The sequence below is a fragment of the Asterias amurensis genome, chromosome 22 (genome assembly GCF_032118995.1).
Source record: "Asterias amurensis chromosome 22, ASM3211899v1".
Lineage (NCBI taxonomy): Eukaryota > Metazoa > Echinodermata > Asteroidea > Forcipulatida > Asteriidae > Asterias > Asterias amurensis.
This window is the reverse complement of record NC_092669.1, coordinates 7953247-7968937: the sequence shown is the minus strand read 5'-3', so window position 1 is coordinate 7968937 and position 15691 is coordinate 7953247. Positions and strand designations below refer to the sequence as shown.

Here is a 15691-nt window from a genome sequence, read left to right as displayed (position 1 = left end):
AACAGATTCACATTCCATGGCAGCATATATTTTTCTGCGGTGGGTTTTGATCGACATATATTCTTCACAAATCTGTCATTTTCATGAAATAATGCAGCTCCCAAAGTTAAGAAATTCAAATTTTCGTTCGTACTCTCACAGTCTGACGTGTGTACGCAAGACGCACGACAAGCAAATCTTGCGTTGTGTTTGCGTGTTAAACGTTGTGCAGTCAAGATACGGAGAATACCCAGAATTCATGCGTCTTGCATCTTGCGTCTTGTATACGCGTACGCATGGCAGCAGACAACACTGTGAGAAAACGATCAAAACGGGAATTTTTTAACGTTGGGAGCTGCATTATTTCACGAAAATGATGGATTTGTGAAGAATATATGACAATCAAAACCCACTGCAAAAAAATGTATGCCCGCCATGGAATGTGAATCTGTTGAAATTAGTGGCTTGTTGCAGGTAAGATTTGAGTTATAAAGCTTTGAAAATTTTCCGCCCTAGAAACGGGCCTTAATAGTTAGGACTCTGTATCTGTGTACAAAGAAAGAGTCCTGTATAGGGCTACTTGACAAGTGACTGTCAAAAGCATCATAACTGAATAATCAACAACATTTGAATCCAAACGATAACTTAAGTTGTATTTTAAATTTGAGTAAAAGGATTGTTTACTGGATATGTATAGGACCTTCAAAATTCAGCATTGAGACAAGGTACATAATAATAAATAATGAATAATAATGAACAATTCTTATTTTCTTTCATTTGATGGTGTTTGTTAATTTGACAGTACTATCGCTAACATGATTGTGATTAAGATAATTGATGATTATTATAATTGTTATTGATTCAGGTTACTACCATCATACTACATGATGTATCAGGCTGCTCTCTTACATCCCTTAGTCAATGTACTAATCTACAGTGTCTAGAGATGACTCATTGTGGAGTTACACATCTACATGGTCTACAAGAGCATCATCATATAGCCTATATTAATCTACAGGTGAGAATCACTAAGCTGTTTTTGATGTTTTTCATGTTTATTCTCTCTTCTCTTTCTTTTGAGTTACACCATTTGGCAAGCTAAGCATTTGATGAAGTGACTGTGAGTATTTAAATGGGTTCATGGTCCTGCAAAATGAAGTAGAATGTTGTTTTTGTCAAACTGAGATTGAAATAATTGTTGATTCAGACGGGAATGAGTTGTATCCAGCACTCGCAAATGCAGCTGTCAATAGACCCTTTTTTGAGCTTGACAAGTAATACATCCTAAATTAATTATTAGCAAACTTCAACATCGCAAGTACCTTTAAAACTCAAGCCTCGTTTGATTGAAACAAGAATTCTGACTTTTAATGATGTTTAGTTTAAACACAAGTGTACATCTGATTCATATGCATACTAGATTGGAAGGATTGAATTGTTACATGATCCAAGCAAATAAATGCCTCATTGTTAGTTCATCTTCTGCAGTGGACCTTAAATCTTTAGGAGTACTGGTTGTTTGCACTCCCCAGATAAGTTTGAGGAGCCTGGAAGTATTCACATATCTTTAAAAGTACGATCTCAAGAATGGATTTTTGAGAGATAGTTGAACAACCCAGATTTGTTTGATTTAAAGTATTGTTTTGTTGAACTAATTGGTGATAACTAATGTTTCAATTTAAGACTTACCTTATTGTATCCTATTTACCTTCAATGAAGCACAACAAAGTTGAGAATGTATGTTGCAGAGACTAACCTTATTGTATCCTATTTACCTACAATGAAGCACAACAAAGTTGAGAATGTATGTTGCAGAGACTAACCTTATTGTATCCTATTTACCTACAATGAAGCACAACAAAGTTGAGAATGTATGTTGCAGAGACTAACCTTATTGTATCCTATTTACCCACAATGAAGCACAACAAAGTTGAGAATGTATGTTGCAGAGACTTACCTTATTGTATCCTATTTACCTACAATGAAGCACAACAAAGTTGAGAATGTATGTTGCAGAGACTTACCTTATTGTATCCTATTTACCCACAATGAAGCACAACAAAGTTGAGAATGTATGTTGCAGAGACTTACCTTATTGTATCCTATTTACCCACAATGAAGCACAACAAAGTTGAGAATGTATGTTGCAGAGACTTACCTTATTGTATCCTATTTACCCACAATGAAGCACAACAAAGTTGAGAATGTATGTTGCAGAGACTTACCTTATTGTATCCTATTTACCTTCAATGAAGCACAACAAAGTTGAGAATGTATGTTGCAGAGACTAACCTTATTGTATCCTATTTACCCACAATGAAGCACAACAAAGTTGAGAATGTATGTTGCAGAGACTTACCTTATTGTATCCTATTTACCTTCAATGAAGCACAACAAAGTTGAGAATGTATGTTGCAGAGACTAACCTTATTGTATCCTATTTACCCACAATGAAGCACAACAAAGTTGAGAATGTATGTTGCAGAGACTTACCTTATTGTATCCTATTTACCCACAATGAAGCACAACAAAGTTGAGAATGTATGTTGCAGAGACTAACCTTATTGTATCCTATTTACCTACAATGAAGCACAACAAAGTTGAGAATGTATGTTGCAGAGACTTACCTTATTGTATCCTATTTACCCACAATGAAGCACAACAAAGTTGAGAATGTATGTTGCAGAGACTTACCTTATTGTATCCTATTTACCCACAATGAAGCACAACAAAGTTGAGAATGTATGTTGCAGAGACTTACCTTATTGTATCCTATTTACCTACAATGAAGCACAACAAAGTTGAGAATGTATGTTGCAGAGACTTACCTTATTGTATCCTATTTACCCACAATGAAGCACAACAAAGTTGAGAATGTATGTTGCAGAGACTTACCTTATTGTATCCTATTTACCCACAATGAAGCACAACAAAGTTGAGAATGTATGTTGCAGAGACTTACCTTATTGTATCCTATTTACCCACAATGAAGCACAACAAAGTTGAGAATGTATGTTGCAGAGACTTACCTTATTGTATCCTATTTACCCACAATGAAGCACAACAAAGTTGAGAATGTATGTTGCAGAGACTTACCTTATTGTATCCTATTTACCCACAATGAAGCACAACAAAGTTGAGAATGTATGTTGCAGAGACTAACCTTATTGTATCCTATTTACCCACAATGAAGCACAACAAAGTTGAGAATGTATGTTGCAGAGACTTACCTTATTGTATCCTATTTACCCACAATGAAGCACAACAAAGTTGAGAATGTATGTTGCAGAGACTTACCTTATTGTATCCTATTTACCCACAATGAAGCACAACAAAGTTGAGAATGTATGTTGCAGAGACTTACCTTATTGTATCCTATTTACCCACAATGAAGCACAACAAAGTTGAGAATGTATGTTGCAGAGACTTACCTTATTGTATCCTATTTACCTTCAATGAAGCACAACAAAGTTGAGAATGTATGTTGCAGAGACTAACCTTATTGTATCCTATTTACCCACAATGAAGCACAACAAAGTTGAGAATGTATGTTGCAGAGACTTACCTTATTGTATCCTATTTACCTTCAATGAAGCACAACAAAGTTGAGAATGTATGTTGCAGAGACTAACCTTATTGTATCCTATTTACCCACAATGAAGCACAACAAAGTTGAGAATGTATGTTGCAGAGACTTACCTTATTGTATCCTATTTACCCACAATGAAGCACAACAAAGTTGAGAATGTATGTTGCAGAGACTAACCTTATTGTATCCTATTTACCTACAATGAAGCACAACAAAGTTGAGAATGTATGTTGCAGAGACTTACCTTATTGTATCCTATTTACCCACAATGAAGCACAACAAAGTTGAGAATGTATGTTGCAGAGACTTACCTTATTGTATCCTATTTACCCACAATGAAGCACAACAAAGTTGAGAATGTATGTTGCAGAGACTTACCTTATTGTATCCTATTTACCTACAATGAAGCACAACAAAGTTGAGAATGTATGTTGCAGAGACTTACCTTATTGTATCCTATTTACCCACAATGAAGCACAACAAAGTTGAGAATGTATGTTGCAGAGACTTACCTTATTGTATCCTATTTACCCACAATGAAGCACAACAAAGTTGAGAATGTTTGTTGCAGAGACTAACCTTATTGTATCCTATTTACCCACAATGAAGCACAACAAAGTTGAGAATGTACATTGTATGTTGCAGAGACTAACCTTATTGTATCCTATTTACCCACAATGAAGCACAACAAAGTTGAGAATGTATGTTGCAGAGACTAACCTTATTGTATCCTATTTACCTACAATGAAGCACAACAAAGTTGAGAATGTATGTTGCAGAGACTAACCTTATTGTATCCTATTTACCTACAATGAAGCACAACAAAGTTGAGAATGTATGTTGCAGAGACTAACCTTATTGTATCCTATTTACCCACAATGAAGCACAACAAAGTTGAGAATGTATGTTGCAGAGACTAACCTTATTGTATCCTATTTACCCACAATGAAGCACAACAAAGTTGAGAATGTATGTTGCAGAGACTTACCTTATTGTATCCTATTTACCCACAATGAAGCACAACAAAGTTGAGAATGTATGTTGCAGAGACTAACCTTATTGTATCCTATTTACCCACAATGAAGCACAACAAAGTTGAGAATGTATGTTGCAGAGACTTACCTTATTGTATCCTATTTACCTTCAATGAAGCACAACAAAGTTGAGAATGTATGTTGCAGAGACTAACCTTATTGTATCCTATTTACCCACAATGAAGCACAACAAAGTTGAGAATGTATGTTGCAGAGACTTACCTTATTGTATCCTATTTACCTACAATGAAGCACAACAAAGTTGAGAATGTATGTTGCAGAGACTAACCTTATTGTATCCTATTTACCTACAATGAAGCACAACAAAGTTGAGAATGTATGTTGCAGAGACTAACCTTATTGTATCCTATTTACCTTCAATGAAGCACAACAAAGTTGAGAATGTATGTTGCAGAGACTTACCTTATTGTATCATATTTACCTTCAATGAAGCACAACAAAGTTGAGAATGTATGTTGCAGAGACTAACCTTATTGTATCCTATTTACCCACAATGAAGCACAACAAAGTTGAGAATGTATGTTGCAGAGACTAACCTTATTGTATCCTATTTACCCACAATGAAGCACAACAAAGTTGAGAATGTATGTTGCAGAGACATGACTAAGCTGACTCAACTGCTTCTAGGAGACAATCAACTAACATCAGTTCATGGATTGGAAGGTTGTAATCAACTCTACTATGTACAATTGTCACATAACAGCATCACTAGAACAGGTACTTGTATTGACTTAAATCGTGTGCATGTATAACATATAAATTGTCACACCATATTACCAGTAGAAAGTCTGCTGTAATCGCACATCCAGTTATCTCAGAGACAGCATTGTACTTATAGCATGTGGGCCTGGAATTTCGTCTTTGAGAGGGCAAGGCCATTGTCTCTTTACAATGTCACTTCCACTACAAAACCTTTAAGCCTATAGGAAGCATTTTAAGGGGCACCAAGACCAAGACCAGGGCAACAGAACCTGTGGCCCTCTGTGGTTTGAATTGAGTTCAATTCAATTCAATTCAAAAATGGTTTATTAAAACATGTCTCACAGTTAAAAACTGAATTGCACATGTCAACATCATGTTAAAAAATTACATCAGCCGAATCTGAATGGTTAGGTAATCACTTTATTCTGTCAATGGTGAGAACAAATAAGCATACTTGAAGGAATTGACATTGACTCTTAATTTTATGTGATCTCAAAGTGTGTACAGTGGTATGTTAATTAAAATTTCATTGCCATGATGTTGCAGATAATCAATTGTAACTGTTTTCCATTGTTGTTGAATTCCAGATGGGTTGAAGTGTCTGTCAAGTTTAACTCATTTAGATCTTGGACATAATCAACTGGTTAGCATCAAGGGACTTGGTAACTTAGTGTGTCTACAGGATCTCAACCTCTCACATAACCATCTATCAGCAGTGCAAGAACTTGAGACATGTTGTTTGCTACAAAGGCTCAATATACAAAGTAACTGTCTTGTTGAGGTATGCGACATTGTACTACATGATACAAGGGGTACCGGACACTTCGGCACCTTGCAAACTCGGCACCAGCAAACTCCGCACTTCGCAAACTCGGCACCTCGCAAACTCGGCACCCACTCGGCACCAAGAATGTCGGCACCAAACAAACTCGGCACCGGCCTGTTTTGGTCCAACAAACTCGGCACCAAACAAACTCGGCATCGGCCTATTTTGGTCCACTTAACCAAACTCGGCACCAACAGCAAATACCACCCGAAGAGTAGTATTAACACCATAAAAACTGGTTTGAATTTCGTTGAAATAATTAGTAGTTATGCTAGCTTATATGACCATAACCGGTTCCGAACTTTTGAAAAATTGGCATCGGAGATTTTTTTTGTCCCGGAAACTCCGCACGTTTTCAGTTTTATTTTATAAAATGGTTGCTGTGCGTGTGAGCGTGAGACAGAGCCCAAATGCAGGAGTCTCACGCCTAATGCGTGAGACTTGGTAGGTCTGTATGTATGTATCGTCGTCAGTACGACGTCGAACCCGTCGATACACACGACGAGGATCCGGATTTATTTCAATTTCCAACTGGGTGCCGAACTTGTAACCGTGGCAGATTGAGTGTTTTCAACCAGGTGCCGAGTTTGTAGTTGTGAATGTGCCGAGTTTGTGGGTGCCTAGTTTGCAAGGTGCCGAGGTTGTGGGTGCCGAGTTTGAGAGGTGCCGAGTTTGCTGGTGCCGAGTTTGCAAGGTGCTGAAGTGTCCCGTATTCGATACAAGTATACAAACTATCCCTTCATGTTAAATTACGGTGGCCCACAACTGTCACGGCAAAACAAAAACCGCCACGGCAAAACAAAAACCGCCACGGCAAAACAAAAACCGCCACGGCAAAACAAAAAGTGCCACGGCAAAGCAAAAAGCGCCACGGCAAAACAAAAACCGCCACGGCAAAACGAAAAGAGCTTTGGCAAAACGAAAAGAGCCATGGCAAAACGAAAAGAGCCACCGCAAAACGAAAAGAGCCATGGCAAAACGAAGTTATTTTGTGACATAATGTGAATGGTGCAGTTGATCTGCACAATATAGTGATATAAATGAAGGGGGTGAGTGACAGAACTAAAATTCTTAAAAAAGGGATAATTTGTATCAAATTTATGTAAAACATCTCTTTTTCAGCTTTGGTGGTGTAATATGTACATGTTTGTAGCTATACATACACACTTGTTTGTATTGTCATTGTATTGCTACATGTAGGATGTTAAGACTCGTGCTCATAAATCTGGCAAATATATCAAATATATCAAACATGGCTTTCACCTAAGGGGCGTTATTTTTACACAATCAATTATTTCTTTGTGCAATCTCAAAGTCACAAATAATGCTTAAATGTCAGTGGTAATGAACAATTTGTTTTCAACTTCATGTTCAGATGCCACCAGTTGATAATCTTGTGTTACTTCGTGAGTTGCAGCTTAATGATAACAGCATAAGCAGTGTAGCAATATTATCAGATGCTTGGTTGCCCCTACTTCAACATCTCCATCTGGCTCAAAATGGGTAAGCTCCTCTCTCAGATTGTTTCACTTCAACTAAGATTAATTGAACTCGTCCAAACATTATCTTTACTGGAGATTAATCTCATTCCAGATTTAGTTCAACTCAACCAAGGTTCAATTTGCTAAAACATTAGTTCAGTTATTTTAACCCAGATTAAACCTAGCATCAATCCAGTTAGGATCTAACTTGACCAATGAAGTGAATAAAAGAGAAGTGACTCTGTCTGAAGCAGCTGTTTAAAACTGGCAGGGTCGTGATCATGCAATTAAGGACCAAGCCCAAGGCAAGGTCCTTAACAATGACCTTGCAAGGTTTAAATGGACATCTAAAAGTAAACTTGGAAAATCTGCAAAACAAATCAACAAACAGACATTGTACATGTATTACAGCAAAAAAAAAATGGTTTTGGAATGTCAAAATATGTCAATGTATGATAATTAGCATCCAAATTGCTTGGTAACCATGGTTAAAGGAACACATAGCGTTGCATCGGTCGAATTGGTCTTTGAAAAGCGTTCTGTAACCGTTAGTTATAAAATGCATATGGTTAGAAAGATATTGTAAAAGTAGAATACAATGATCTACAAAAACATGCCTCGAAATTGCGTGGTTTTCTTTTTACCTCGTCGACTAACACTGTCGGCTGATTATGGAATTGTCAAAACTTTGACTCCCATAACGGGCCGACCTTGATAGTTCGCAATGTTAAAGGAAAACCGTGCAATTTTGAGTGATACTTGTTTAGATCAGTATATTCTACCTTTAAAACATCTTTCCATCCATATACATTTCATAACAAATGGTTTCAAACGATTTTAATAGACCAACTCGTCCGATCAACATGCTCCTTTAAAGAAATTCCGTGATGTTCAATATTCAAACTTGCATTTAGAATTGACATTGTAACTACAAAGTAAAACAGTTGATTATTGAAGGTCCAGTGTATATGTAGTAACTGTCTGTAGCTTTATGGTATGTGAGGTATCAGAGGTAGCCACATAAAGCATAGGATTCAATGAGTGAGAATTAAAGGTTACTCACAAGACTTTTACATGAAGACATGAAAGATTTGGCTGGGATGTGGATGTGATTGGCTAATTGTTGTTGGCCCAAGATTGAAAAGGAAATCACTAAATACTGAACTGTAGTCATCATCTCTCTCATTCTCACTGGCTTTGTTGAAGGAATAATTCAGGATGCTAGTTTGACTTGAACATTTGATATATGCATTGATATATGCATCAAGCCAATATCAGGCAACTCGGTCATTAAAACAGAGCATAAAAAATAATGATGCTAAGTGATGATGTTAAACTGATCAACTCTCATGCCAAACAGAGAGGCTTGCAGATCAACCACTGAATGGTCCTACCTATAATAACTTAACAATGTTGGAGTAACAAGTAATAATCTAGAACTTAAAGAAAGTGTACAAGTTATTATTTTACTATTGATTAATTTGTTGCATTTCATTTCAGTCTAGTCAATGTGGCTGATGTGAAATTTTGCTTGATGTTGAAGACATTGGACATGAGTAACAACTGCATAACCGGTAATCTCTCAAATCTACATTTAGGTATTAGGGAATTAAAGCAGCCTTTATTTATGGTGATCAATAATCCTTTTAAGCGTCACGTTTTATGAAAATACTATAAAATAAACTCCAAACAAAGAAGATTTCATAAGAACAGAAAATTGAGATGTCTGGTAAAGTATAGAATGTATAAAATGAAGTAAATTCAGAAAATGTGTTTGCATGTTTCTTCTTGTAGCACGTTCTTAATTTAACAAGTCAATCTTAGGTGAACAATGTCTTAAATGTTGCTGGCAATGTTTTGGTCATTTTCACCAATAAGTAATTATCACAAAAAAGACTCTTGAAAACACCAAATAGAACTAATGCATAGTTGTCTTATTTGTCTTGCTTTTAGACATTGACACAGTTTTGAGTGGATTGAATCGTTGTATCCATCTAGAAGATTTATGTCTCGAGGGTAACCCAGTTACTCAAGACGATCAGTACAGGTAAGAGGCTTTTAGGCTTGTTTTTATATGTATTGAATTTGCTTCTGGAATGAAGAAGAGTGTTTGTGTTTTATCCCTGATGCACATTTTACATCATTGTTGTGAATGGCTAAGGTTGTCTACTACCACAGTAATATGCATGTAGATTTCTTTTTCATGACTTTGAGAAAGTACCAAGTATACAATGCTTCAAACACACTGTATGATAAACACAAAGAAGTACCAAGTATACAGTGCTTCAAACACATTGTATGTTAAACACAAAGAAGTACCAAGTATACAGTGCTTCAAACACATTGTATGTTAAACACAAAGAAGTACCAAGTATACAGTGCTTCAAACACATTGTATGTTAAACACAAAGAAGTACCAAGTATACAGTGCTTCAAACACACTGTATGATAAACACAAAGAAGTACCAAGTATACAGTGCTTCAAACACATTGTATGTTAAACACAAAGAAGTACCAAGTATACAGTGCTTCAAACACATTGTATGTTAAACACAAAGAAGTACCAAGTATACAGTGCTTCAAACACACTGTATGATAAACACAAAGAAGTACCAAGTATACAGTGCTTCAAACACATTGTATGTTAAACACAAAGAAGTACCAAGTATACAGTGCTTCAAACACATTGTATGTTAAACACAAAGAAGTACCAAGTATACAGTGCTTCAAACACATTGTATGTTAAACACAAAGAAGTACCAAGTATACAGTGCTTCAAACACATTGTATGTTAAACACAAAGAAGTACCAAGTATACAGTGCTTCAAACACATTGTATGTTAAACACAAAGAAGTACCAAGTATACAGTGCTTCAAACACATTGTATGTTAAACACAAAGAAGTACCAAGTATACAGTGCTTCAAACACACTGTATGATAAACACAAAGAAGTACCAAGTATACAGTGCTTCAAACACATTGTATGTTAAACACAAAGAAGTACCAAGTATACAGTGCTTCAAACACATTGTATGATAAACTAAAAGAAGTACCAAGTATACAGTGCTTCAAACACATTGTATGTTAAACACAAAAAAATTCATTTAGCTGCAACTTTGTTGAAAGGATTGTTCTCAGTTTGGAACTTGACATGGTGAAAGCAACAGAGCATTGTTTCAAAGTGTCTATAGTTGAAATTGTTTCGTTTTTTAACAAAAGGGCATTTATAAATGGGAAAAAAAGAGTAGTGACTCATTCTTAAACGGCCGCTTAAAACCTTGCAGGGTCTTGGCCATGGGATAAAAACCCTTGCCTTTGGCTCACGCCTTAATCACACGCCTACGACCCTGCCGGTTTTAAATGGCTGTTTAGATCTCGTCGCTACCCTTTTGTTGCCTTACCTAAAACAACTTGCTATGGGTGTTTTTCAAGAATTTTGAATTTCATTTTAGTTTTTTTCCCCAGTTTTTGATACCTGCAAGACTTGCACAGTCTATTACGGAAAAGTAAAATCTTTCTTGTTATAAGAACCAGAATTGAGAATAGTCTTTTTTTCTGATTGACTGATTCAATTAAAGAATTGAAACAGCCTACAGGTTTGACATTCAAATATGTTGTATTTTCAGGGGCCAAGTGCTGAAGAGGCTACCATGGTTACAGACATTGGATACTGAAGTTATTGCTGTGCATTCACCACTGCAACCATGTAGAAATGCTTATGAAATAATGTGTAGGTCACAACTACAAGCCCAAGACCAACTTCACACTTTATACCAAAAGTAGGTTCATTCATAATCAAATAAACTTTTATTCTTTTTGCTATTTTGATGATGTCTTTTTAAAATATCCATTGTTCACTTTCCAATCATTATAATGTCTTAAATGGTCTATGTAACTTTTGTAGGACAAAAAATACAATGTCCACAGATTTACACTAAACTTACACAGTTTGAAGATAATGATAGTAAAAAAGCTTCCCTGAAAATATTACGTGCTGAGGTGCTGTAGTTTTTGGGAAATGAGTAAAACAATGTCATGAAAATAATTTTCGTCTCGTGAGACGAAAATTATCTTAATCATTTACAAAGGTATTCTCATGACATTGTTTTACTCATTTTTTTTTTAAACTACAGCACCTCAGTAAGTTATATTTGAAGGGAAGCTTTCCACTATCATTATCTTCAAACCCTGTAAGTTGAATGTAAATCTATGGGCATTTTTAAAAGGTACCCAAATCCTTTAAGTCAAAGTCATTGTATTTATAGTAATTTTTTTCTTAGTTTTTTAAGCGCACCTATTGTGTAGAGCCAAAATTTTGAAATACTGCGTTTATATTAATGAAAGGGGATTTCTTTGCAATCAATAATCTTTGATTGATCTAAACTTTTTGCATGTTTCCTTGACATGCTATTATCTCATGTATCTGATAGGTCACATGATGGAGATCTGTCAAGGAACCTGGTAGAGAGATGTTCTATCATGTCGTCCTATATGAAATGTAGTCTGACACAGGCTTTACAACATCGACGTATGCAGGAGTCTGGTAATATGCTGGATTCAAGGGATGTTATCTCATCATTTAATGAATGTGTAGCAGCAAATACACCTTCATCAGTCAATGTTCATCTGCATCAAAGTGGAGTGACTCCAGTCCATCAGTCACCAGTTACTAACAATGACCTAATATTAAGGGATGACCATCATGAAACAGACACGCAACTACAACTCCAAAGGTATACTTCATTCAATTCTAGGACACAATTTCATTGCGCTTTTTAACGGTAAGCACATTTTTGTGCTTACTGAAGTAGAAATATTTGCTAAGGTGTAAACGTGTTTCACATGTCAGCAGGAAAATTTGGCAGCCCTCTTTGCCGCTAGTTCACCATGGATTCTTATTGTTAGGTCATTCATTTACTATATAAGACAAACTTGAATGTTGTTTTGTTTTGTTTTCCTTTCCAGGAAGGCTGCAGTAAGAATTCAGTCAAGATGGAGAGGTTTCATTGTGAGACGAGATATTGACAAGCATACCACGCTATGGATGGCAGCGTCACATATACAGGTATGATGATTGCAATGTGTATAGAGCCTAGCTGTGGATGGTAGCATCATGGTATAATGATTGCAATGTGTATTGAGCCTAGCTGTGGATGGTTGCATCATGGTATAATGATTGCAATGTGTATAGAGCCTAGCTGTGGATGGTAGCATCATGGTATAATGATTGCAATGTGTATAGAGCCTAGCTGTGGATGGTAGCATCATGGTATAATGATTGCAATGTGTATTGAGCCTAGCTGTGGATGGTAGCATCATGGTATGATGATTGCAATGTGTATTGAGCCTAGCTGTGGATGGTAGCATCATGGTATGATGATTGCAATGTGTTTTGAGCCTAGCTGTGGATGGTAGCATCATGGTATAATGATTGCAATGTGTATTGAGCCTAGCTGTGGATGGTAGCATCATGGTATGATGATTGCAATGTGTATTGAGCCTAGCTGTGGATGGTAGCATCATGGTATGATGATTGCAATGTGTATTGAGCCTAGCTGTGGATGGTAGCATCATGGTATGATGATTGCAATGTGTATTGAGCCTAGCTGTGGATGGTAGCATCATGGTATGATGATTGCAATGTGTTTTGAGCCTAGCTGTGGATGGTAGCATCATGGTATGATGATTGCAATGTGTTTTGAGCCTAGCTGTGGATGGTAGCATCATGGTATGATGATTGCAATGTGTTTTGAGCCTAGCTGTGGATGGTAGCATCATGGTATGATGATTGCAATGTGTATTGAGCCTAGCTGTGGATGGTAGCATCATGGTATGATGATTGCAATGTGTATTGAGCCTAGCTGTGGATGGTAGCATCATGGTATGATGATTGCAATGTGTTTTGAGCCTAGCTGTGGATGGTAGCATCATGGTATAATGATTGCAATGTGTATTGAGCCTAGCTGTGGATGGTAGCATCATGGTATGATGATTGCAATGTGTTTTGAGCCTAGCTGTGGATGGTAGCATCATGGTATAATGATTGCAATGTGTATTGAGCCTAGCTGTGGATGGTTGCATCATGGTATAATGATTGCAATGTGTATTGAGCCTAGCTGTGGATGGTAGCATCATGGTATAATGATTGCAATGTGTATTGAGCCTAGCTGTGGATGTTTGCATCATGGTATGATGATTGCAATGTGTATAGAGCCTAACTGTGGATGGTAGCATCATGGTATGATGATTGCAATGTGTATTGAGCCTAGCTGTGGATGGTAGCATCATGGTATGATGATTGCAATGTGTTTTGAGCCTAGCTGTGGATGGTAGCATCATGGTATAATGATTGCAATGTGTATTGAGCCTAGCTGTGGATGGTAGCATCATGGTATGATGATTGCAATGTGTTTTGAGCCTAGCTGTGGATGGTAGCATCATGGTATAATGATTGCAATGTGTATTGAGCCTAGCTGTGGATGGTTGCATCATGGTATAATGATTGCAATGTGTATTGAGCCTAGCTGTGGATGGTAGCATCATGGTATAATGATTGCAATGTGTATTGAGCCTAGCTGTGGATGTTTGCATCATGGTATGATGATTGCAATGTGTATAGAGCCTAGCTGTGGATGGTAGCATCATGGTATGATGATTGCAATGTGTGTTGAGCCTAGCTGTGGATGGTAGCATCATGGTATGATGATTGCAATGTGTATAGAGCCTAGCTGTGGATGGTAGCATCATGGTATAATGATTGCAATGTGTATTGAGCCTTCTAGATGTGGATGGTAGCATCATGGTATAATGATTGCAATGTGTATTGAGCCTAGCTGTGGATGGTAGCATCATGGTATGATGATTGCAATGTGTGTTGAGCCTAGCTGTGGATGGTAGCATCATGGTATAATGATTGCAATGTGTATTGAGCCTAGCTGTGGATGGTAGCATCATGGTATAATGATTGCAATGTGTATTGAGCCTAGCTGTGGATGGTAGCATCATGGTATAATGATTGCAATGTGTATAGAGCCTAGCTGTGGATGGTAGCATCATGGTATAATGATTGCAATGTGTATTGAGCCTAGCTGTGGATGGTAGCATCATGGTATAATGATTGCAATGTGTATTGAGCCTAGCTGTGGATGGTAGCATCATGGTATGATGATTGCAATGTGTATTGAGCCTAGCTGTGGATGGTAGCATCATGGTATGATGATTGCAATGTGTATAGAGCCTAGCTGTGGATGGTAGCATCATGGTATAATGATTGCAATGTGTATTGAGCCTTCTAGATGTGGATGGTTGCATCATGGTATGATGATTGCAATGTGTTTTGAGCCTAGCTGTGGATGGTAGCATCATGGTATAATGATTGCAATGTGTATTGAGCCTTCTAGATGTGGATGGTTGCATCATGGTATGATGATTGCAATGTGTTTTGAGCCTAGCTGTGGATGGTAGCATCATGGTATGATGATTGCAATGTGTATTGAGCCTAGCTGTGGATGGTTGCATCATGGTATAATGATTGCAATGTGTATTGAGCCTAGCTGTGGATGGTAGCATCATGGTATGATGATTGCAATGTGTATTGAGCCTAGCTGTGGATGGTAGCATCATGGTATAATGATTGCAATGTGTATTGAGCCTAGCTGTTGATGGTTGCGCCATATAATGATTGTAATAATATTGTATTCTGTTGCAGGCATTGTGGAGAGGTTACAGAGTGCGGAAGAGACTTGCTGTAGCAAGACAAGCTGCACGTTATAATGAGGAGGATGACATGTTATATGATGAGATAGACCCAATGTCATGGGACTTGGCCCAGGTTAGTTGTATAAGCTTTATTTCATCTATTGATTGTACCCTTGATGTACAGATGAATCAAGTATTAAGGGAAAAGTTCGAAACATTCTAAACTTGCAATTGATCAATTGTAACTTCCTTGTATTTAAAGAGATGATTCAAACCTAAATCGTGAAGCCCACTTGAAGTGACAGTAAAATAATCTTGGGCTTAAGTGGTAAGAAAGCATCTGGGCTGGACTTCACAAAG

General features: G+C 37.1%; 1 protein-coding gene across 2 annotated transcripts in view; it reads left to right on the top strand.

The window, feature by feature from the left end:
• The window catches only part of LOC139953503 (uncharacterized), a 62173-nt gene that overhangs the window by 27382 nt on the left and 19100 nt on the right, over window positions 1-15691 (top strand). For both annotated transcript variants that reach the window (XM_071952931.1, XM_071952930.1), the window contains exons 12-21: window positions 845-997; window positions 5190-5340; window positions 5913-6106; window positions 7527-7654; window positions 9133-9206; window positions 9586-9679; window positions 11260-11412; window positions 12064-12366; window positions 12599-12698; window positions 15342-15464. In XM_071952931.1, coding sequence (XP_071809032.1) covers window positions 845-997; window positions 5190-5340; window positions 5913-6106; window positions 7527-7654; window positions 9133-9206; window positions 9586-9679; window positions 11260-11412; window positions 12064-12366; window positions 12599-12698; window positions 15342-15464 — 1473 coding nt within the window. The remainder of the gene's footprint in view (window positions 1-844; window positions 998-5189; window positions 5341-5912; window positions 6107-7526; window positions 7655-9132; window positions 9207-9585; window positions 9680-11259; window positions 11413-12063; window positions 12367-12598; window positions 12699-15341; window positions 15465-15691) is intronic.